This window comes from Vidua chalybeata, chromosome 8 (assembly GCF_026979565.1).
Source record: "Vidua chalybeata isolate OUT-0048 chromosome 8, bVidCha1 merged haplotype, whole genome shotgun sequence".
NCBI classification, from domain to species: Eukaryota; Metazoa; Chordata; class Aves; order Passeriformes; family Viduidae; genus Vidua; species Vidua chalybeata.
This window is the reverse complement of record NC_071537.1, coordinates 7,678,836-7,703,032: the sequence shown is the minus strand read 5'-3', so window position 1 is coordinate 7,703,032 and position 24,197 is coordinate 7,678,836. Positions and strand designations below refer to the sequence as shown.

The 24,197-nt window shown below is 36.1% G+C and overlaps 1 protein-coding gene across 4 annotated transcripts in view; it reads left to right on the top strand.

The window, feature by feature from the left end:
- ATRNL1 (attractin like 1) overlaps window positions 1–24,197 on the top strand; it is a 433,916-nt gene that overhangs the window by 85,368 nt on the left and 324,351 nt on the right. For all 4 annotated transcript variants that reach the window (XM_053949025.1, XM_053949022.1, XM_053949023.1 and 1 more), the window contains exons 12-17: window positions 1,393–1,601; window positions 3,795–3,913; window positions 9,151–9,283; window positions 10,552–10,733; window positions 19,427–19,640; window positions 20,324–20,512. In XM_053949025.1, coding sequence (XP_053805000.1) covers window positions 1,393–1,601; window positions 3,795–3,913; window positions 9,151–9,283; window positions 10,552–10,733; window positions 19,427–19,640; window positions 20,324–20,512 — 1,046 coding nt within the window. The remainder of the gene's footprint in view (window positions 1–1,392; window positions 1,602–3,794; window positions 3,914–9,150; window positions 9,284–10,551; window positions 10,734–19,426; window positions 19,641–20,323; window positions 20,513–24,197) is intronic.

Genomic DNA, 24,197 nt, shown 5'->3' with positions numbered 1-24,197 from the left:
ACTGAGGTGTTTTCTCAGTATTGAGGGCTACACTGAATTTCATATTTTATACCAACTATAGCCCTCACTTAGGTGTGATGGGAGAAATCTTTTTCTCTTTGCAGTATGCTATAATTCTTCTTTTTTCTACAATCATAAAATAACCATGTAACTAAAATTTGTGGGGAAAAAGAAGAGATTTTGATTATACTGATACAGTTATCTTTACCACCTGAAGAAGGAAAAGCCTGTCAGCAACTAGATGATATTAAGTTGGAAAAGTTGTAGAAAACAATAGTCAGGTTTAAAGAAATGTATGTTGTTAAATTGTCTCAGCTTTTGTTTTGCTGGTTGCCAACTGGCCTAGTATCTGAAGTTGCAGTACTGTAGATCATTGTACCTCTTCTACATTATTCATCACTCTAATAAAGTCAGTACTGAAGTATTTGTGGACAACTTATGGATCCTCTATATAAGGATCCTGTATAGGTCAGAAATGAGATAATGAGTAATGCTACAAATAAGAGTGTGACTGCTTTTCACAAAAATAGCACTAAATTGTAAGTATGTACACAGAGCACTTGACATTAATCAATGAACAGATTTATTTATTAAGACAAAATTGCTTGGAATTAATGAATTCAGCATCTGATAGTTTTTTCATTATGATTTATGCATTATGCCATCTAAGCCTTGTCTGATACTTTGAGAATTGTCACTTTCTATGAACTACATTAACAATGCCTTTTTTTTTTTTTTTTAAAGAATTTAAGGGTATTTTTCATAGGGTTTTTGGTACCAAAACAGTGCAATACAAGACATTCTCCAGATTTCTGCTATTGGTAACTCTGTGATTAATTCTGTTTTAGGAGTATATCATACAACAGATATAGAGGTTTTCTATTACTGTCTTTTACCTGAGACAGTTAGTTCCTAGTTTTAATGAGAAGGGTGAGGATTCAGGTTTAGTCTTTTGGTTCCTGTGTCAGCATCTACTCCACCAGAAATGTTACCAAAAAGAAATATCCATCTTGCCAATTGTTGCTGCCTGTCTTGAAAAGAATGTTCTTGTTTTCAGCAGGCCAGTATTTCATGCTTTGTTCTCAATATTTAACTGCAAAAATGAGTGCATTCTTCCAAAGCTCTTCATTCTTTTTTCCAGACATTTGGATAGGCCACTCCCTAATCCATACAAAACAAGGAGCTTTCAGTAATTTTTTTGTTGCTCTCAACTTCCATGGAGAAATAAATTGAAAAAGTAATCAATAAAGGAACCACTGATAGAGTCTTTATCAGAGAAAGAATAAGATTTTATTTTAATGATAATTGTTTTTAATTGTGCATCAAGACAGATAAGAAATCAAGAAAATGGGACTACAATAACAGTTAAATTTCCTTGCTTTTTCCCGATAGTTCCATGTATATATTTGGGGGTTTTTCAAGTGTTCTATTGAATGACATCCTCGTGTACAAGCCTCCCAACTGTGAAGCATTCAGAGATGAAGAGCTGTGCAAAAATGCTCGTCCAGGAATAAGGTGTCTGTGGAACAAGAAACATTGTGAATCTTGGGAATCTGGACATGCTAATAATATCCTTAGAGCAAAATGTCCCAAGAAAACAGGTAAGTGAATTCCAGTCAGGTTTGTAATGCAATGTAGGAGATGGGGGTGGGCAATCCCCAAAGAAGCAACCACGTGGAAGTGGTCACTGGAATGTTAAGAGTGTTCCCCCCTGAGAATACCCAATGCAAGAGATCTAGTTATTAAAAAAAAAAAAAATCAGTTGTGGAATCCTTTTGTATTTTACATGCGAAGAAGTAGATGCAAAAGAGCACAAGTTTAAGGTGCTAAGGCAGAGCAGAACAGTGAGAGCACAAATGGGCACTGCAAGTGATACCTGATGTTATGAGCATATGGCACTCCCATACCTGCATGTGCCCAGTAAGAGAGGAAACCATCACTGCTTGAAGCAGATTACCTATGAAACAGAAGCATTTGTACAGAACAATATAGTACAGGCACAGCTGGGAAAAAACCTGAGGCAAAACAAGCCCTTTGCAGTGTGTCAGATGGGTTCAAGTTTGTCATATGAATTTCTCTGTGGCATTGTGATGACTGTATTGTTTGAAACAGCAATTTACTGTTATGAATAACTGTTCCAACCTATTCCTAAGCATTTCAGTTTGTCACAAATAAATTGCTTGTGAAAGTGTTGTTCTTATATGTCACATGAACAGAATATTTATCCCTACTACATGCACCTGCTATTTTTTCTGTGCATCTTTCCTTTCAGCACAGTGTAAAATTGCTTCCCAAACTTTGGCTGTGTTCTGTGTGTACAAACTGCCATACAATTAAACTGCCAGTCTGTGTTTAATGATTGTTGAAAAGTTACTAGCACTGTTATTAATCAGTACTTCAAGACATTCTGTTTTTCTGATAGCTTTTACTTGTTTCTAGACTGGCTATAAACTCTCAAACTCAGGAAAAAAAATGGTACGTGATATAACAAAAACATTATCCAGGTACAGTTTTCTGGAAAATGGCTTTTGTAGTTTCAGAACTGTTAGAGATCTACAATCTAGAACGCTTCATCTATATAGAAAAAGAAAAAAACCTTGTGGCATTATATTCAAAAGCAATACAGACAAAAGTGGATTTTATAAAAAGCTGATCATAGCAACAGATGTTTATAAAAGCCAAACAAAACAAAGCACAGACAGGCTGAAGGAAAATAAAGTTAGAGCAGTTTCTCAAGTACAGGTGCTGCAGTGGAAATAAAATACAGCTCAACTTGGAAGAGATGAGGTCTGTGTAATTCCAGTACTGAAGAATTTGTGTGAACAGCACTGTTTCAGTGCTGTCAAATTCTTCCAGTATCAGATGGTAATTTTTTGCCAAAAGCCGATTTTTCATATATTCTTTTACATTACTTGGCTCAGTTGTTACCTGGTTGAGAGTAGCATCTGAGAAACTGCTGATGGTCAATATTAAAGGATAAGCAGAAATTTTAGTGATTTTCAAAAGATCGATTCTTGGATGACAAGACTTCCCTTGCAAAAGAATCTCTTAAGCTTGCATGCACCTGAAAATAAAGCCAAACCAAACAGGAATTGAACACAGTAATCAGTATAGGAGATGATACAAATTCTCCTATTTTGCATCATGGTGATTTTTAAAACCTTGCCTCCTTTAAATAGAAGTAATAATTTGTATCCTAAATGATTTTACATAACCTAAGTTTTAGTCCAAGTCCCATTATTAAGAATATAACATTAATTCTTTTTGAAATACTTTTTGTAGCTAAAGGACAGAGCTTTAACTTACCAGTCATTATTAAGCTTATAAACTAATGTACAAAGATTTAAAATGTCATTGTGTTGCTCATATCTGTCTTAGATTGTTTTATTTACTTTTATCTCATCATCTTGCATAGCCCTCTAATATTTTTATGGAATCCTACGTTCGAAGAAAATCTTTTTTCCATGTTAAAAGAGTGAAGGAAAAATACTTGAAAAAAATTTTTCATACACTTAATTTTTGCATTGTGCTAAGAGAGCTTGCATGCTGTAAATTGGTGAATATTCTGTGAGTTCATATGAGACTTATGAACCTTCAAATAAAATCGTTACTGAAGGAATTTTTAAAGGAGTAAATCCTATTAACCGAAAAGAATTAATTTCCTACAGTAACTTAAACCCTTATGAATGGCTAGAGTTCAAATGAAGGCTGTAACAGGAAAAGCTCTGAGGAAGTGTCAGAGAGGTGGCGTTATTCTCCTTGTGTGGGACGTTTCTGTTTGATTTGTGTGGCAGCTGCTGCAGACGACAGATGTTACCGGTACGCGGATTGCGCCAGCTGCACCGCCAACACCAACGGCTGCCAGTGGTGCGACGACAAGAAGTGCATTTCAGCAAACAGCAACTGCAGCATGGTGAGTCCTTGCAAATCTCAGCATGTTAGCAGTACTTCTCCTTTTCTAGGTCTAGTAGATTAGTAGTTGCTTGTTTTCAATACAAACAAACTTGTTTTCCAGGCTTTTGAGCTAAAATTCTTGCAGAAGGCAGAGATGGACTGCAGCAAAAAAAATCTATTTCAGGGTAAAGCAAGTTTTCTTCAGGGTTGTGTTGCCTACTATATATTTCTAAAGACAAATACTATTATCCCTTAATTAATGACATTCAAAAAGTCACAGAGTCATTATTAACTTGGATTTGTACATATGTGTTGTACAGTAGACAGGCAGAAACCATGGAATCCCATCAAGGGTGCTGTTTGGTTTTTCTCCTTCAAACAGGACCAGGCCAGTCTCATTAGTCACGGTCTTCTGATCATTGATCATCACAGAAATGGTTTTCTTTGTCATGGAGTCACTTGTCATCTCATTAAAGGAATAGGAGCTTCTGTAACCATGAGGTCCACTGGCTTGTGATAATTTGGTTCTGGTCTTTTTAACTACAAGCCATCAGATCATATAGATTCATGCAAGTTTATAGTTTTCTCTTTTTAATATTGCCTAGTGCCATGTTTTATACTTTATGTTGTTGTTCACCAGCTGCTGCATCTCTTGTTTGTTAATTTGATTTTTCTCAAGCTTATAATAGTGTTTTAGCATTATAAATTTTGCTTCCTTACATTTTTCAGCTATCCACAGACACCTGACTGTACTTGAGTTCAAAATCCTTTCTTGACACACTTTCATTAGTAACAGTATCTTGGTCTCTGTCTTGAACCTGATGCAAATCAATCTTGTTCTCCAGACAAATTAAGGTGTGAATTGGATTGATTGTGACTCAAATCTTGCCCATTCAGAGTGAGCACAGCCAGCTCTAATCACTGGCATTTGTAGCTAGTCACTACTTATAAAAGCAATGCAGACACAAATTCATTAGTAGTCATGTTATAAGTCTGTCAGAGGGATTTCACATTCCAGGCACTAATGGTTAGTTTCCTTTGTGATCTTCAAGGGCCCTTCTTTTCCTGACACATTGTTCTCCATTAGGTGCTAATTTTCAAACCGTGGTTTTCAGCTCTTGAACAAGGAATAGTTGCTAAGGAGCAGACCATCTTCATTCCTAATAAATGATCTCTAATAAATGTGTAGCACTAGATATTTTAGCACAACCTTCTTGGTTCAGTGTCCTTCTTTGACAACCTTTCATGGCTAAGATTGTCAGCTTAATTAGTAGACGATGCTCTAGTCTGCTCTGTATCATTTCCTGTCTTTTATTTAGGGTTTGAAGTGGATAGCAAAGGCTGTTAGTGTAGTTACTGAAGAATGGGGTAGCAAAAATTCATCAAAATTATTTCTGGAAAGAGGTGCTGTCATAAATGGAAGGTGGCTGTTGTAAAACTAGTTTATTGGCCGTGAGATGATGGAAACAGAATTTTGCAGCTTCGATAAAACCCACCAAAATAGCATCAACAGAATGGCACCATGTGGAAAACCAGAATGAATCAGGCTGATTATCCATTTTCATAGACTGCTACTTCTGGACTAGGCCCACAAACGAAAATGTTGTGACAGCACTGTGATGGTAATATGGGATAACAAGCTGTAGACTTAGGAACATCACAAGGAGCCTTTGCAGCTGTACAAAGGCCTTGATTTATGACTTAGATCATAGAAATCCTGATGAGAATGACAATAATGTTTTATGATCTGCTGCTGTTGCCTCAAGGAAATTGGCCAGTTTACTAAAGATGTGCTGTCAACCAGTTTGGCATTGGCCTCATGGTCACGGATATCTGCAAAGCAGATACTGCAAAGCGTGGCTACTCTGCTGATTGGAAGGCCTGTAAAATATGAACATTTCCCTGAAATAACTCATCTGTCTAGTTGGACAGATGGACTTCATGAGTAGTGCTAATGCATTGATGATGCACATTCACCTGCCTTGATCACCCTCTGATGTGAGCCAGCACATTAACAGGATACTGTATTCCCCTCCTGTGCAGATTCATGCATCATCAAGGTATAGATCATATAGATCATGTATATCACACTCATATCTGATGTCATTTCAAGCAGAGGCTTGCAATGCCTGGTTGATCTGGATCTGCTTAATATGTTTATGAAACTGTATTCACCCTCTCTGCACATAAGATGCTTTATCTTGCATCCTATGAAAATGATACTCCCTTGCTGCTGATCACATTGTGCAGAAAATTGACTGTATTTTATAAGGGAAGCAAGTCTAACAAAAAACGAAAAAAAAAGGAAAGGCTTTGTGGGAGTGATTAATTTCATTTTCAATTGCTGCACCTTTACAAGATGTCATTTTTCATGCAGTAGTACCATGGAAGAGTAAGCTCCTCCATGAAAGCAAAGTCTTTGAGACCAGCCATGCTCTTACTGCCAGGAGCAGTCTCTGAATTTCTTGTGTTGGTCCCCACATGTGCAATACAATAGTGCCCCAGCTGATGACAGTTACCTAAGTACAGCCCAGACTGGTGTGTGATTTAAGAGTTCTTTATCTGAGTGTGGCAACATAAAATAAACATTGTCAAATCCATGAAGGGAATGATAAAGAGCATTTTGCCAAGGAAATGGGATACTAGAGGAGGCTTCAAAGAGACCTACAGTCTTACATTGTTAAATAATTTTACACAGTGCCTTAAAGACAAGAATCCCTGTTTTTTTTGTAATGTTTGCATCGCTTCCAGAAAGCTCCTTCTTTCACAATGGGAGTTGGATGATACAGTAATACCCATAATAGTAATCATGGCAATCTGCCTACATTTGAGGAATTAAAGAATAGTCAAGAGGCAATGTATAAAGTAGTAGAAGGAAATATGAATAGAATAAAATTTATCTTGGAGGAAACAAAGAAAATTTATGAGTAAGAAGTACCCAATAGCAAGTTTTGGGAGTAGCTTCAGGGAAATAATAGTGAATCTATAAATTAATAATTTACATTTACACTAGGCAAACTCTAGACAAGGTTATACTGTTAACCTGAAAAAATCTGAGAGGAGGAGAGAGGTACATAATTTAATAGTGATTTCTGAAATTCTAAGATAAACTACTGTAGTATTTTCATTCTCCAGTAAATATTCAGAAAATCACTGCAGTTCATAAGTCTGTCTATATACTACCATATCAGGATCAGTACTTAAAAAAACCTAAGTAAATCAGACACGAGGGAGGCTTTATACATAACATGATTTACTCATGCTTTGGTGTGTAAACATTATAAATATCCTACAGCAATATAGAAGTTCTGTAACAGATGGACTGTCATCTTTCTGAATTTCATTGGGTTTGGTAGTTTAAGTTATAACCTTAATATCGTGATAATATGAATTACCTATTGGATTCACATCTACATTGAACTAATGAGATTTTCAGGCAAGCAATGTTTAAATTGGATTTAAGGGAAATAAATGCTGGGAATAAGGGAATACAACAAAGAATATTATTATAGAACAGTCACTAGTACTTTGAATTTTATTTTAAACATTAAATAACCAGCACACAACAAGCTTCATGATCAGAAAGTAATAGAACAAATATCTCAGCATAGGTGGAAAATTGTAATCTGTATGTAGTACCACTGAAGAGTATATAATTTAAAAAAGAAATCAGAATGCTTAAGGGTATGTCAAAATTAAATGTTAAAAGTGAGCATTAATTCACCTATTGTGAATGAGCAGATGGTGGTTACTTGTGCTCTAAAATTCACTTTAAATCATCTCTCAGGAAGTTTTGTGAGTATGTTTCATGACTGAGTGAAACTAAATGTGAGTTTATACCAAAGATTTTTTTTGTGCTTTACTGTTGTGTGCATTTTTGGCCTAGATAGTAACAAGTCTGTTACTTGCTGGCATTGCCTTTGGCTCTGTTTCATGTTGTGGTGCAGATGCCTGCACATAGACCTGCTTCTCTGGTTCTTTCTGCTTCACAGTAGCCTTTGCCATAGAACAGAAAAAAGTCAGGACCTCTGAAAACAAACTTAGTGGTAGGCATCTGATCCATTAAAGGCAAAGAATAAAAATAAAATAAAATGCCTCAACAGCAGTGTTGTTCAGCGGGAATGAAGCTGGTTCTGTGTGAGATTGAGAATTCACTTTCACAAATGCATTATTTCAGGACTTAAAAAAAACAGAAATAAAAGGAGACAGCTTTTCTCCCCCCCTGCCCTATCACTGCCATATTGCAGTACCAACCACTGTGTAACTTATTGTCATGCAGTCCCTTTATAAGTTGTTTAGTCATATTCCTGGAGACTAGTAGAAAGGAAAGTAACCAACATTTTCAATAAATAATGCATTTGCTATCCAAGTGCAATCCATTATTGCTGCCATGTATTATTTTAATGTTTTGTTATTTAAGAGAGACAAGACTTGTTAGGGTTTGACAAGAGGGACTCCCAGAGGTCCCTTCCAATCTCAGCTGCTCTGTGAGTATTAAGCTGTCTTGCATGAGGACTTACTTTTAATTATTACCTTGAAATTAAGTTGGTAGAGACAGCCTTATAGGTGAGCTGATGAATTGGCTGAGGATTTAGGGCAGTTCATTAAATAAGGTATCAATACAACATCTTAATTAAAAGTACTATGCAGAGGGAAGATTTGTATTCAAAATGTCTAACTTGGAAGAGCTCAGTTTTCAGGAAAAAAACTAAACTGACCACATCCAATAAAAGCCCCCAGGTAATAATTCCTTCAGTGTTTACTGCTTTTCTTGTATACTAAGGTACCAAAGGAATAAAGTTATCCCTGGTTTTATGTCGTTTGTGGAGCATATTATTGCACCTTCAGTCAGTTATATGTAATTATTTTGCATGTTGTGCCATTTTTTAAGTTCTGTATGACTATTTTTCTTGCTTTAACCTGCATTGGATGAAATAATTTAGTGAAAGTATAACCCTAAACTATCTAAGAAATAAATATGTAGTTCAGTTTTTTAAGCTCTTCCTGCTCTCTGTACAGGGAATTGGCCTCTTCAATTTGACATGCATAGTTGTATAGAATAAGTGGGGTGATTTGTGCTCCACTGTTGCATTCTGCATCTGGTAAAGGATTCTAGATAAGGAGCTTGAATTCAGCCTACTTTTAGGTGGCCACGACTTTCTGGGAGGGATCTACCTGCTCTGTATTTTCATTTTGACTTTTGTTCTTTTAATAGATGTCTGCTTGAGATGCTGCTTTGTCTGTTTGTTTTTACAGTCGGTTAAAAACTACACGAAATGTCACGTGAGGAACGAGCAGATCTGCAATAAACTGACGAGCTGCAAGAGCTGCTCCCTGCACCTGAACTGCCAGTGGGACCAGCGGCAGCAGGAGTGCCAGGCACTGCCCGGTAAGGGCACGCTGCTGCTCACAGCAGGTTTCAAATCACAGAAAATCTCCTCTGTCCTTGCCAGAGAATGCTTGTTCATGAGCAGACGTGCGTTTGTTTTATTCGTGCTCGCTCCTCCTGCCTGTGTGTGCCTGTCCAGGTGCACCCAGCTGTGATCACAGCCCTGATTGGGGTGTCAGTGCTACCTTTAATCGAGTTAGGGCAGATAATGGCATTGGTGAAGGTGTAATGATGTCTGCCTCTGCACAGGCCACAGATGAGCTCTGGCCCTCGGGGAGCACTGAGTGCAGAGCTGAATGGCCATTCTGGGGCTTCTTCTGTTCCATGATCACTGACATTGTTACTTTTGCTAGCTGGGGTTTTACCTTAAAAGTTATAATTCGATTATACTTCAATTTTCCTGGGCAGATAGGGCCCAAGATCTAGTTTCTTGATTGCCTAATGTTGGTACTACTGTGAAAACAGTGAATATTAAAATGCTAATATGAAATATTCTCAGAAGATGACTGTTTACATTCTGAAATAGTATTTATTTTGTCGTCATAACTACATATATGGAGTTAGATATCAGAACCTTTTCCATTTGATCTTTATATCCAGATGAAGTTAATGAATACTTTTTTTTTACAGAGATGATTCATTAAATAACCTAACTTATTCTCTGCAGTTCAAAACTGTATGTCATCTTTGTAGATTGACTATAACTGTTGCTCTTACTTATCTTTTAATAGTTATCTGAGTCTGAGTAATGCTGTAAAATACTGAAGAGAAGTATTTTCTGAGATGTTATCTGAATTTTCAGTCATTTGGATTGCATTGGTATTTAGGCAAATATGAATGCAAAGGTGTGATAAAACAAGGACAGTGTAAAGTTGAGATTTCTTAATTCTAGGACAGTTATCAGATTTTGAAATTTACATAACACTTAAATAAAATGAGTTGTTAAAACTATTATTTATGTACGTAATCTTAATATTTAGTTGTGCTCAATTCTGAATACAAGGAAGAAATAGCGGCATAAAAATATTATGCTGAAACTTAGCATATATCTTATAATTATTTTTTAAGTTCTTAGAAGCTTCTTTCTATAACAATACAGTATTCTGTGCAATGACACTTGGTATTTCAGAATTTACGTGATGTGAGAAGGGAAATTGAGTGTGGGATGCATTTTGATTTATGATCTCAGGAAGATAAAATTCAGACTCCCTTGTGTTTTTTCAAAGTTTTTTTTCGAATCAGCTTTAATTGTATGCTTTTTGCACCAGCTCACCTGTGTGGAGAAAGATGGAATCACATTGGAGATGCCTGCCTCCACATTAATTCCAGTCGGGAAAGCTACGACAATGCCAAACTGTATTGCTACAATTTGAGTGGGAATCTTGCCTCATTAACAACCTCAAAAGAAGTGGAATTTGTTTTGGACGAAATACAGAAGTATACACTTCAGGTAACTTGAGGAACTGTAATTGGTGCTTATGTGAAACAAATTGGCTTTGAGAAATCTCTTCTAGGATTTTATCCAAAGAGAAGAAAGTTTATGCCTTCAAAGAAATGTGCTAAATGGTGCTAAGACTGGTATAAGTCATGTGTAACATGTTAAGGTTTAAAAAAACCTTAAGATTTGAAACAAATCACACAGCAGCTCCCCAGGTCTCCCTTACCAGATTTAAATGCTAAAAGTTTCTATTTACTTGGAAGATAGTATTTGCTCAAAAGAATGGCTGGAACACTGATTTTGTGTCTTGCTTTCAGCTGTGATAAGAGTTAATCCTGAAATTCAACACAGGCAAAGGCAGGGTCCAGCAACAGATAGTGCATCACCCCATGCACCAGTACAGATGTAATTTCTCCAGAAAAGGCAGTTTCCTTTTTAACTGGTTTGTGGGATCAAAGGGTGACAGAGAAGCTGCCCTAGTGTGTAAAACATTTAGCAATTCCCTGCACAGCAGCACTGGAATTAGCAGGAGCTAATTAGCTTTCTCTAATAATGGTGGGGGGAGAGAGAGAGCTGAAAACTCTTCCATGCCTCTGGCAAATACAGCAAGCTGCCACTAGAATATTCCTTAGAAAAGTGATCCATGTTACCTTTTTGAACTGTGGGACAAGAGAAGGGAAGAGAAATTACCTGTCTATGGGTGATCAGGTTCAATTTTTTGGCAGTTAAATATTCAAATGCTTGCTGTGTTTAAACATCAGTGGTTAAAGTATATGAAATGTAAGAATGCTCAGAAATATGCAGTGCATATTTCCCAGCAGTGCACACTCAGATGGGATGTCTTAGCAGAATATGATTTACAAGCAAATCAGTTGTTCTTACCAAGGGATATTATTGGGAGTGTGTATTTAGTTTTGTAGAACATGCAGCACTTTGTCCATATAAAACCCTCAAATTTTTAAGTAGTTTATGATTTTACAGTTACAGGAAAATGAAAGATAATTGTGGATAATAATTAAAGCTTATATCACACTAGTATTTGATTTATGAAGCTGTTTTACTGCAGAGATATTTGAGATTATTCAAAGGAAATAGCAGTTAAGGATTGCCTTGATGTTATAACTGAATCTGAGAGCTGGAGGTGGACAAAAATATACTATTATCCTTTTTAGCATTCCACTGCAAAATGCAGATTCAAACATAGGTTATGTACTTGAGGTTTTTGTGGTTTTTTTCCCAAGTAAATATAGGAACTGGTCAGAGAATGTATCTTTTACTAGAAAGACACTTCTTTTCTATTTTTTGCTAATGAAGGAGAGAAATCATTCCGTGTCAGAAGTTCTTCCCTGATACTGTATTTACTGCAACCTTGAAACACATTTTGTCTGTCCACTCTTTGATGAGTTAATGTTGAAAATGTGACTGAAACAAAAACAACCACAAAATGATGTTGGCAAAATGATTGCTATAGTTATTTATTTTACCACCGTTTTTCCTTTTTGCTTTCTTTTCCCTGATTCCTATTAAAATACTGCACAAGATGCCTTCAAATCTAATAATGCTTGATAGATTATTGATATGACTGATTTTGCCTGACTGGCTTGAGGTATAGATGAGAAATAGCTTTTTTTACTGTTTGGCAGCAAGATTTTTATTACATTTCAGAGTTTAGAACTTCTGCAAGGTGACATCCTGCTGAGCATATCTTAATTTAAATAAAGTACATCCTGAGCCAATGTGGTGATGTAAATTTGAGATACCTCAAATACAGTTTAAGCAATTGTAGACAAATTTATTCACTTAAAAAAATCTATCTTGGATTAAACAATCATTTAGCTGTCAGAACCTCTAATGAAATTCTGCCATGAACTATCCAGGTGTTTTCAGTGGCACTTAGAAAAGAAAATATTTTTTTCATTCATATCTATCTGTCCAGCTGCATTTACTCAGTGCGATACATCCTAAATGTGTTATCAGGTGTGACAGAGGGTCTCTGAAACTTCTTGATCTTCTTTTGCCTGCCTTTGCCTCTCAAACTGCAATCATAATGATTTAAAGAGTAAGATTTCATTTTAGATGGCTTTTTTCTGTAACAGGTGCTGGTGGGGAGTTCACAAATAGAGTCAGAGCTGCTGTAAGGTGAACACTGTGGTTTTAATCTCTATTATCTGCAGTAGAGTTTGACTTGGGTGGTTAAATGTTGAAGGCTTTAAAATCTTTAGCCTGGGAAAGAAAAAAAGGTTTCAGTTTCACTGAAAACAAAAACTTTTCAGGATTGATGAATGTGTCAGAGCAGCATTTGGAAATAAGAATATGATTCTGACTTTATCTCCTTGTTATTTGTTATGCTTATGCTGAGAAAAGAAAAGCAACTTAGGTAGCTGTTGTGTATTTTACAAACTGTCAAATAGTATCAGTAAATCTGCAACCTGGAAGGACTTCAGCATTCTTTATTGTTAATAGAAACATCATGTAATTGTTTAGATTGTTTCCTAATACACAAAGTCCCTCTTCTGGGACAAATTTAGGACAATTTCTTTATCATGTTTAGAATAATACATTGATGTGTTAGGAAGATTCAGAGGGAGGGGGCTGCCATTGTCTCCATACCCTCTCCAGACCTCATTGTGTAGAAATAATTTCTCCTAATCCCAATACTAAACTGGAAATCAATAGGTTGCCTCCTTTTAAAGGATAAGGAGAAGGTTCATTTGGTACTAAAGAAAGGGACAAAACAAAGATCTGTGTGGTATGAACTCAAAACACTGTTGAATTTGCAAATTTATTTTAAAATTATCACCAGCAGTTTAAAGTCTAGTTTGCATTGTTCATGAAAAATAAATTCTGTCAGAGAATGCCAAAGTAAACACAATGGATAGGCTGCAAATTCCCACACTAAAGAAAAACGACACTTAATATTTTTTTCTTATGTGCTGTTATTGACCTAGTAAGCAAAATATTATGAAAGGGAAGATTTGAATTTCTCTGAAAAATAGATTAAACAGCAATATGAGGTTAATTTACTGTTCCTGCTAATATTCAAATGTTGTATATTCATTTAAAAGTGCAATTAGCTCTCTTGGGAGTTTGCTTGCAACTGTGGGATTTAACTAAAAATAATAATTTTCTTGTTAGCATGCAATAAATTCTGAGAAGATTTAGTTTTGGTGCAGTAAGCACAAAGAAAGAAGAGAGCAGTTTTACACAAAGCCTTTCATTATATAAACTGTTTGCAACTTTTCCTTTGACTCACTGCTCACAAGGCTAAGCATCTTCTTTATAAATTACACTTGAGTGTAGGTTGCAGTTAATTAGTGAGCTTTGCATAGCAATGTTATTCCTTGTTAGCTCCAAGTATTCTCTGAGGGCTCTGTGTTTCTGTGGTTTTATAATGTGTGTGATTGTGGTGAAGTTGACATCTACTCTTGGTTTCTGAATTACTCCCTTTGGAACAGTTTCTACCAGTCCCACTTCACTATTGTGGTTTTAGAATTCTAATAAATTATTTTACTTTGTCTCCATTTTAAAGTTGTTGCATTGACTGTCCATTAGCTCACCTCTAGTTTAACTGTCTTCCTACATTCAGGATTAGGGGAGCTCGACTCACTTTGGATGCCTGAGAATGCAAATTTCCCCCTAAAATTGTCCCCTATAAAGAAGAAATTACAAGAAGAAACCAAAGTCCCACTGAAATACTAGTTATAATTTCTGTAGATGGAAACTGGGGAAATTCTAGTTTTTTCAGTTTGCCAGATTGTATGTTTTTTCTAACCAATTGGACTGCAGAAAAGTTTATAAGAGTAGGAGAATTAGGTGTTCTCATGACCTAATGTATGACTCCTACTATTAATTGCATCGAGGTTGCATTATATGTGTCTAATAGATCCAGAGACAGTTAAAAGTCATAAATCTTACTTCCACTGCTGAAAATGTGTCAGCCACTAGATAAATATTTACAAAACAAGGAATGTGCTGCTATGTGGCATAGTCAGAATTGATGCAGTTAAGGAAGGAAAACCCTGCATAGAACACATTATTTCTCTTCACGGAGCTGCTTTTTCAGGAAGTAGGTTTTTTTGTTCAGAATGGTGCAGAAAGGAGTCAAATTAACTGCAAGACTTCCTCCAAATTGTGAATGTTGTGGAAATATGGGCACTGAGAGGCCACAGTATTTTCAAAGTTTAATTGTATATTTCATCCTAGAGCAACAAATCAAGGAGTTCAAACAATTCCTGAGAGGCTTGTTGAATTTTGTTTATAAGATGTTGTGGTGCATGCAATAGAAAATGAGACATTAGTGTGTGATACACTCTCAGGACAATTTGAGATCCAAAATAAAAGGAATTTAAATAAAGGTGGAGAAAAAAAAAATTGTAAGAGATATATACTTCCTCAGTAATTTGCATAATTAAGAAACAGGGGAGATATTTGAGCCTCAGTGGTAGTTGGCTATTCAGTAAAGGTAGTCTTGCTCACTTCACTCATCTGCAAATTATTCAGCCCTCATTAGTTTAGTGCTGATTCAGCAGTAGTACCTGAAAAAATGTGCCATCAGTAGAAATGATCCCTTTCACCACTTTAGATCTCAAAGCAACTTAATCTGATTTAAAGTCTCTGACTAAACAGTGGATTTAACATGAACTATCAGCTTTCTAGTTAAGGTTGCACAATTTTCCTTTCTAACATAATTCCATATTTCTATTTAAAAAAATTAAAATTGTCTGATTTAGAATAAGAGAAGAGCATATTTTTTAAGTTATTAGTGATCAGTTTTTTATAGATTCCTGTTATGGCCAAAAGTTGGCCTTATGTTCAGCTTAATAGCTGTAGATGAGGTTACAGAATGTTGTTCTGTTGGTATGCATTGTATGATTGCAATTTTGTTCCTCTGTCAGGTGAAAATAAAGCCTTGCCCAACAATTTTTCTCAGAAGTTAATAATTCTTAAATATTTGATGTCTCATTTAAAAAAGGTTTTTTGGCAACTTGTTTTCAATGTTATAAAAGATGGTTCTGTGAAAACAGGTAAACTGTGACTAGCTGTATTTCAAGCACAAATATAAAGTTTCTAAGATGGGCTTTGGATTCTAAACAATAGATAGAATGATATGGATGGGAGGACAAACGTATTCTAGAGATGATTCCAAATTTTAAATAGTGTAGTGGGATAAATCTATACAATGTTTCACAATATATATTTGATTATGTTATCCATTGAAACATTAGTAAGGCTCATTACAAATATTCCCAAGATGGATTTGAGCACCTGCTGTGTATTGCATTGCTTTGGGGTTTTTTTTGTTTTGTTTTTAAAACTGATTTTTAAACTTGCTAGAATGTTCTTTTGTGAGCTTGTTGAGTTGTTGTTGATGTTGTTTTAAAATGAATTGTATATGATATATCAAGGGAGTTTTTATAGATATGCATATATAGAAAGAACAGGTCTTCAGAACTCTCTGAGGAGTAACATTCTTCCCACTTATAAGTTGAGTAAAGATCACCTGAACTTCCAATAAATGAGTTGAGTTGCACTGTATTTTTCACTCATTGGATTTGGTAAAGAACAATTTTCAAGAGGCCTGGGAGCTGGAATCTTGCATCAGCAAGTTCTGGTTCCAAAGAACTGGCAGTCTCATTTCCTTCCTGTCTGATCCTCTTCAGAAGCATTTTTGGCAAGATATTCAAAGTAAAGGAATCAGTTTTCTACATTCATTTTGCATTAAATGAAAAAAACACATAGCGTTCAAGTGAAGGATGTTCAACTCCCATTATTTCTTAAGCCTGAAGAAGAAATTGGATTGGCATTTTCAGTCGAGACATTTGAAGTCCCACGGTTGCTTCAAGTACTTTGAGATTCCCAGCTATTCTGGCTAAACCTTTCATCAGTTTGAGAGATGATTTATACTAGATTTATGCCTTTCTTTTTTTTAAGAAACTAGTTTGATAGCCACAGAACCCTGGTAGCTGCAGGTATTTCATACGGAACTTCCTGAATGCTCTTGTAATTTGATTTTTCCTGTTGGCTTCCATGCAGTGCAGCAGCAATCATTTTTGGTGATAAACTTTCATATTCACACACACTCTCTGCTATTTCCAGCATTCTTCACCTGTGGCCCACCACATGATGGAATTGATGCCACATAATTGAATATGCATGTTAAGCACATCATTGGAACATTTGGGAGGCCTTACTTGCATAATGTGTGCTTGACATCCTAACAGCATGGCCTGAGTGGGCCTGCAAGGTCACATGGTGTGTATTTGATAACCTGCTCATCAGCATTTGGGTCTGTTCTTTGATGGTTTATCCTAGCAGAGAGCCAGAGATGGTACATATGGAATTTGAGATGCCTGACATGATGACTGTAAGCTGTCCAGATAGTCCAGCTATTAAGAGTGATTATGACTGGGATATGTGTTGCCTTTGCTGGAAGTCTTTCGTTTCAGGGATGCTGCTTTTATCTCCCGTGGCTGCTTTGGCTTTCACGAGTCTCCCTGGGACTTTGTCATCATTAAAGGAGTTCCAAGACAGTCTCCTACTCAAATGGCAGAATTTATTTCCAAATATCACTGCTGCACTGTCACTTTTCATTATTGGCTCACAGACTTTTTCACCATAGCTGGAATATGATCCCTGTTTTTTTATATACTGATGCTGAGGCCAAATTATTTGGCAGTGCAATTGAAACAGTCAGTAATATGTTAAAGATTCTCTTGGCTGGGAATCCTTCAATCCCAAAGTAGGCATGTAGGGTTGGTTTATGTGTGTGTTTGTCAGCAATTTATCCTGCCTAAGCCCCTGACATTATTTTAGATATGCTTGGTGTGCACACTCAACCTGTACAGGCAGCTGTGCAGATACATGTGTGGGTACCTAAGGTCTTCTGGTCCATGTGGACCACGTACAAAAAGAGGAATCTAGGCAACTAAACAACAAATAAGACAACAGATGTCTTATCTACCATTTTCCAGATGCCAAAGTTCCACTTTTACTGCTTGCATCATGTTCTTTCTAGTGTCCAGGACATGTGAGTCCTCACAGACACCTGGAAAGTTGGTCACCTAGGGTAGCAATGGAGTTAGGAAGTAAATACAGAAGTAAGACACAAAGTGGACAGTGGTAATTTTGCTGAATGTTCTTGTTACTGTTCAAGAGTCTCACAGAACACATCACTGCTTACGGAATGGAACATTTCGTAGTAATTTTCTGGTTTATTTAAGATTGTTCTTGTGTCCCTAAGTGTTAGTAGGTAAAGCAATTTTTGTTTGGTCATGATCTTAACTGAGAGTACAGAAGCAGAAGAGAGCATAGGGAGTACATATTTGGGAGGTCAGGATACTGACTATCTACCTACTAATTCTTTTAAAAGGTATTTACCACTGGTATTTTTGAAACAAAATTAATAATCCTTCACATTTCAATTTGCTTTAACAAGACAGGGGAAAAAAAGAAGGGAATGCTCTGGTTGTGTGTAGAATTAAGAGTACTGAAAGATTTTCTTTTCAGCCATGGGTTAAACCTGAGTGGCCAGAGAAAATGTGAGATCAAAGGTGAAAGATCAGTGAAAGAGAATGGCAGTAACTCTTGGTTCACTTGTGGAATACATAGCTCTTTAACAATGGCAGGTTCCCTTTAGATGTATTATAGTGTTTTTCTCACCTTGTAAATTACCTTTACTTACCTTGTAAATTAAATCAGTTGTGTACCTAATTCACAATCAGATCAATATTTCTGCTTTGGAGCTGACAATGTGTATCCTCTGCCTGGGCAGGCAGCTGGGTTTGGTATTCTGGCATCCACTTGCCATCATGTACCTGTCACAGCCTAGTTGTCTCTCTGCATCTCTCTTCTGTGTGTTTAAACTGGGCTTAATGAAAACTGCCTGCACAGAGATTACATGTGCAAATGTATTTGGTTTGGGTGTCTTGAGATTTTTACACCAATGGTTGCAAGTAATGCATGTAGATTTATCCTGGAACAAGTAAATGCCTTTTTTTCCTTAAAGCCTGCCTTTCACTTGCTAATTATGTAAAGATGAAATGATAAAAATGAGTAGAATCTGTGATGTAGTTTCACTGATACGTCCTAAATATGTTTTAGAAATGTGTGCTTTTAGTTTTTCCTAGACTATGTTTTATAACTTGCAAATCATTAATGCATGTATATTCAATGTGTATTTAACAGCATTGGAAATGTAAATGTGCCACTTTTATCTCTGTCTCTGAATTGCCTAAAGTTGATCAGTGTCAGCACTGTGGACCTTAGAGGATGGAATATTGATCCTACTTTTTCCTGAAATTTGATTTCTCTGAAGTGCTGTTAAGTTAGGTGTATTTCATTACCCACAGTGGCCTAGTAATTATTAATTGTACTGTAGCCACTGGGGAAAAAAACCAAACTATTTCATTATGACCAATAATAGAAATCAGAATTGTCTTTGAACAGAATGAGGGTTTTTAGTAGAAGAGAAGCATATAGGGAGTAGAGTTTTTGTTGGGGTCTTTGGGGATGTTCAACAAGATAGAATAATTAGGATAAAAACTGTGTGGACAATGACTGATGAGATAATAAAGTGAGATAAGAACATGGTGAATTTTGAAAATGTGAAGTTGTTGCTGTTGAGCTTTTTTTTTTTTTTAATGTTTTATTAAGACAAAAAGCATTTTAAGTTTTTCTCTTCCATCTGTTGCATTTTTCATCCACAGAAAATTTCCCCCTGGGTGGGTTTGCGCAAGATCAACATCTCCTACTGGGGCTGGGATGACATGTCCCCCTTCACAAACACCACCCTGCAGTGGCTCCCTGGAGAGCCCAATGACTCTGGCTTCTGTGCCTACCTGGAGAGAGCTGAGGTGGCAGGGCTGAAGGCAAATCCCTGCACTGCCATGGCAGATGGCCTTGTGTGTGAAAAACCCGTTGGTAAGGAGCCTCTTACTCCCAGGAACTGATGCTGTGGTGAATAACAAGCTCTCTGGGGTTTCATTTGCCTAAGAGGGATTTGGGGACAATTTGGACTAAATAATTACAAATATATATATTTTTTTTGTTTTTTTTTTGGAAATAGCTGTAATCTATTAATATTCCTAAAGCAGCAAATATTTATTTGAGAATTAATTCATGTGGCTTACTTGGCATTACACCAGAAATCTTATAGTTTTCCTCTAAATCAGTAATAGTCAATGGTAACAGTAGCTGAAACCACATGTGGAGATATTCAGCAATGTTGATGTGTTCTTTCTGAATCTTGCTGAACATTAGTGAATATCTTAAAGCTGTAAAATATGGACAAATCCAAAATTCTGGTTTCTGTATTTTAGGTTTGTGTATAAAGTTTACTGTGACAGTCACTTGACTGTTCAAGTTAACATCCACTGAAATGGACTCTGTAAGCTGTTGTATGAGTCATGCTTAGTTTTGTATATTAAATTTTGTAAAATATGATTTTATTTATGTATAGAAACATAAATTTGGACCAAAATATTTATAGCTAGTTAAGGAAGCATCCACTTCAACAGGGATTTTTCTAATGGAACAAGTGGTGAAAAAAAAAAGGAAATTGAACTTGTGTTCAAAATGATAAAATATTTGTGATCCTTTTCCAGTCAGCCCCAACCAGAATGCCAGGCCCTGCAAAAAGCCTTGCTCCCTGAGGACAACCTGTTCCAACTGCACGAGCAATGGCATGGAATGCATGTGGTGCAGCAGCACCAAACGATGCGTGGACTCCAATGCCTACATCATCTCCTTCCCATATGGACAGTGTCTGGAGTGGCAAACTGCCACCTGCTCCCGTGAGTATCTTAGAGAATGTTCATCTTACTAAATATATTGTTAGATTTATTTTTCACTCAAAAGAGCTGGAGGGTTTCAGCACATTCTCTAGAGATAAAAAGATTTTCAAGTGAATGAACTTATATAGCTACTAATGAGAGAAGTCAGTGCTGTGTATGCATTTCTTAGATACAGATAAAATGCTAGAAATTCTTTTATGATGAAATATATCTAGTCTTTTGAAACTGTGAAAAGTATTTATTCCTTTCAGATAAAGAAAAATTACCATGATTGTTTGTATGACCAGAGTTACTGTGACAAACAACATCCATCAACTGGAACAAGATGCCGTTAAAATTAGATAACCAATATGTAGAACTTAGACTTACACAATATCAAGTTATTAAGAAGTGTGCTGATTTTTTAAAGTTTAAATGTTCTGATTTATTTTTTTCAGATTCAGGCTATGCCATTTTCCTAACATGCAAAGATAAAAACAAATTTTTAATAAGGCTTATATTTGTCTTGAGAATATTGTAACATAAATGCAAAACAAATGATCTTAATCTTCCTTAGATTCCTCTCCCTTGCAGATGGGGATTATTAACCCTTCATCCCTAATAATTAACTCTTTCAGATTGTTCATCCACTCTATGGAAGTAGAAGGAATTCTATTAGGCCATCAGGCAGGTAGAAGAGGTACAGAAAACTTCTGTCCTCTGTGATCAGACTGGGTCAGGCTGCATTAATGTTCAAGGTTGCCCATTTCATCCTTTGGGAACAAGAAGCAAGTGATTTCTAACTTTGTCAAGGAGCCAAATTACTCCCTGGATGTCTCCTTTGGAAGCACATTTCATCAGAGCTTGATGCACTGTTTCTTCAGGAGAATGAGCAATCTCCTCCAAGTCCCTTTCAGTGTATCAGGCACAGCTGCTCCTTCCCAAGCTGGGAGTGACTGGAGTGAGCCCCGTGCAGTTCCATTCCAGGGTTTATTGGTGCCATAACTGATGTAGATGCTGGAGTGAGCTGCCTGGTGGCTTAGATTCTTGTCTTAGTTGAGGTTTATTTAGAATAATTCCCCAGTCACTGTCGTTCAGAAGATTGGTTCTTAGCATTTTTCAGGATTTCTGAAGTGTACCTTTGGACTCTCCTTATTGCTCTACTCTGAGAGAGTCTTTCTGTTTACTTCTGATTTCCTTTCTCTCTCCATAAGGGTCTTTTGATATGAAAGCCTTTGGAATCTTTTATTTCTGGATATCTTGTGACAGGATTAATGATCTTGACAACAACAACATGCAACATGCTTTCAGGATCATAATTAGATCATGATTCCATTTTATAGGTTATGGATACAAATTAAAAAAAAAACCTGAAGATCACAAAAGGCAGTTACTTGCTTTCACCTAAGCCTCAGGAAAATACTAAGTAGAACAAGTTCTTGATGTGTCTGTAAAAGGAACCATTGATATATTCTAATCTTAGAAGACAAAAAGAGCTGTATGTACCAGGCCACTACATATATGGGTTAAAGGGAAATAAGGCATAGGGAAACTTTTCCTTCAGGCTAAACCGAGAGCCCATATTTCTCTAATTGAGGTCCCTTCTTCATCCTTAATAATCATAGAATGTAATGGATCAGGACCATGTTGAGCTGCTCTGGTAAAGTTTTTGTCTAAATTAGTAAATTTCAGGTATTAATCCAGATTCTAGTACCCAGGTTCAGTGTAACAGGTAATAGGAACATTTAATCTCTTGTCAATATGTTTGGAATAATAATTCTGTAGTTATATAAAGGTTTCTCTCTTGTAACCATTCACAGAACTTTCTTTTTTTCCTCTCCTGTACAGGAATCAATTTTTTAACTTATAAAATATTGATAGCAAGTTGTGGCAGAACTTAAATAGATTGCAAATCTGGAGATAAAATTGACAGAATACCACATAAATGCTGCTTATGTTCTTGAACTAGCAGATATTATGTCAGCCTCAACTTTCAGTTCAGTTTTTCTCTTTGTGTAGTGTTTGCACATCATGCTGATTCAATTTGTTTGGGGAACATAAGAAATTGTTTTTAATTTGATTGTCATTTTTGTCAGGTCTGTAAAAGTTTATATTAAATAAGGCAAGAGGGATTTGCTATATACCAGTTCAACATTATGTAAAGGCAATTTTGTATGAAAATGTACTTTATATTCAACAAATTAGAAAAAGCAAGATTCTGTGGCTGTAAGCAGTTTTCCCAGAGTTTTATATCATCAGATATTTTGCATTTATACAAGAAAATGCATGTTCAAATGAAGCATGGTTCAGATATTATGTTAGTCTAAAATGACTTGAAAAATTTATTAGGTAAATATATCATTATTGCTGCTGAAGTAATGAATTATTAAGTGGATTCCCTTATCAAGGGATAGTGTTTCTGCTTGAAGAACAGACTGGAACTATAACTTTAAAAATCCTCCTTGTTTTTAAAATTTTATTTTTATTTTGAATTACTAATTTCTGAGCTTTTGGATGTTTTACTCTGAATGAAAAAAAAATTCAGACAAGCATGTATGATTTAAAATATGTAAAAAAAAAACAACTGAGAACTTCACATTTGTTTTCACAACTTGGAATTAAAAATGAAGAATGCTGTTTTATTGGTGACATATTGTCATTTTAATGCCTACTTGCCAAAAACTTGCATTTTCACTCTTCCCTACATCTTCCATCCATTATGACTTCTGATTGAATAGCTGACAGTTGAACAATCTTGGACCACCTCTAGAATTTCAAAGAAAACAAAATTGCTGCTTGACTATCTCCTTCTTCCATCAACAATTGCTTCCCAGCTCTCTTCAGTTTTTCAGCTGAATGCCACTACAGATAATAGCTGAGGATTTTCACTTTTGGTTCTGTTTTAGCCTCTGTAAAGATAGTGCAGCTGATACTTCAGGGCTTTATAAATAGCAGTGTGAGTATAAATAGCAGCATGAGATTTGTTTGGATTGTTTAGAGGGATCTCTGAAAGGGCAAGCCAGCCAGTGCAGAATGATAGTCTTTGTTTTTCTGCAGATCTTCTAATGTATTCAAAAGCCCAAATTTGTATCATTCAGCTTCAGCTCTGATGGTTTAAAACTGATTTTTCACGTTTGACAATTTGCAACAACAGTTGGCCTTTCCCATCCCTGCTATTTTCCATATTTGGGAAACTTGAAACATTTCCTCCTATTTGGATTCTTCCAAGTCTATTGAAGAGCTCTTACTTCAGCTTTCTGTGCTGTTAAAATCCTTTTGAGATTCACTCAGACTCTTCACTGCCTGTTTTCCTGATATCTGCAGGTATCTTCAGACTGTGCAGTATTTTTTCTTCTTACAGCTTTTGTTACTTATAAACAATTTCAATAGTTGCTGAAGTCAGAGGAGCTAGCTTTATTCAGTTAATTTAGTTAGCAATGAAATCATTCTGCTTAGTATTCCTTTTGTGGACCAGAGTAGCCCAGGTAACTGAGCATTATTTGGATGCAGTGTTCTGGCTGCAGCTGAGCCAAATTGAGAGGTTACCCTCATGTAGAAGCCATTTGAGTGTCCTTCAAAATAACTCTGGGAATCTTTAAATTACTTTCTTCTTTTTAAAAACAAACTTGGATAATTCTGGCTTCACAGCAGGAGCTTACCTTCATGGGTGCTTTTAAAATTTAATTTTAAAAGCCTGTAAAGTTAA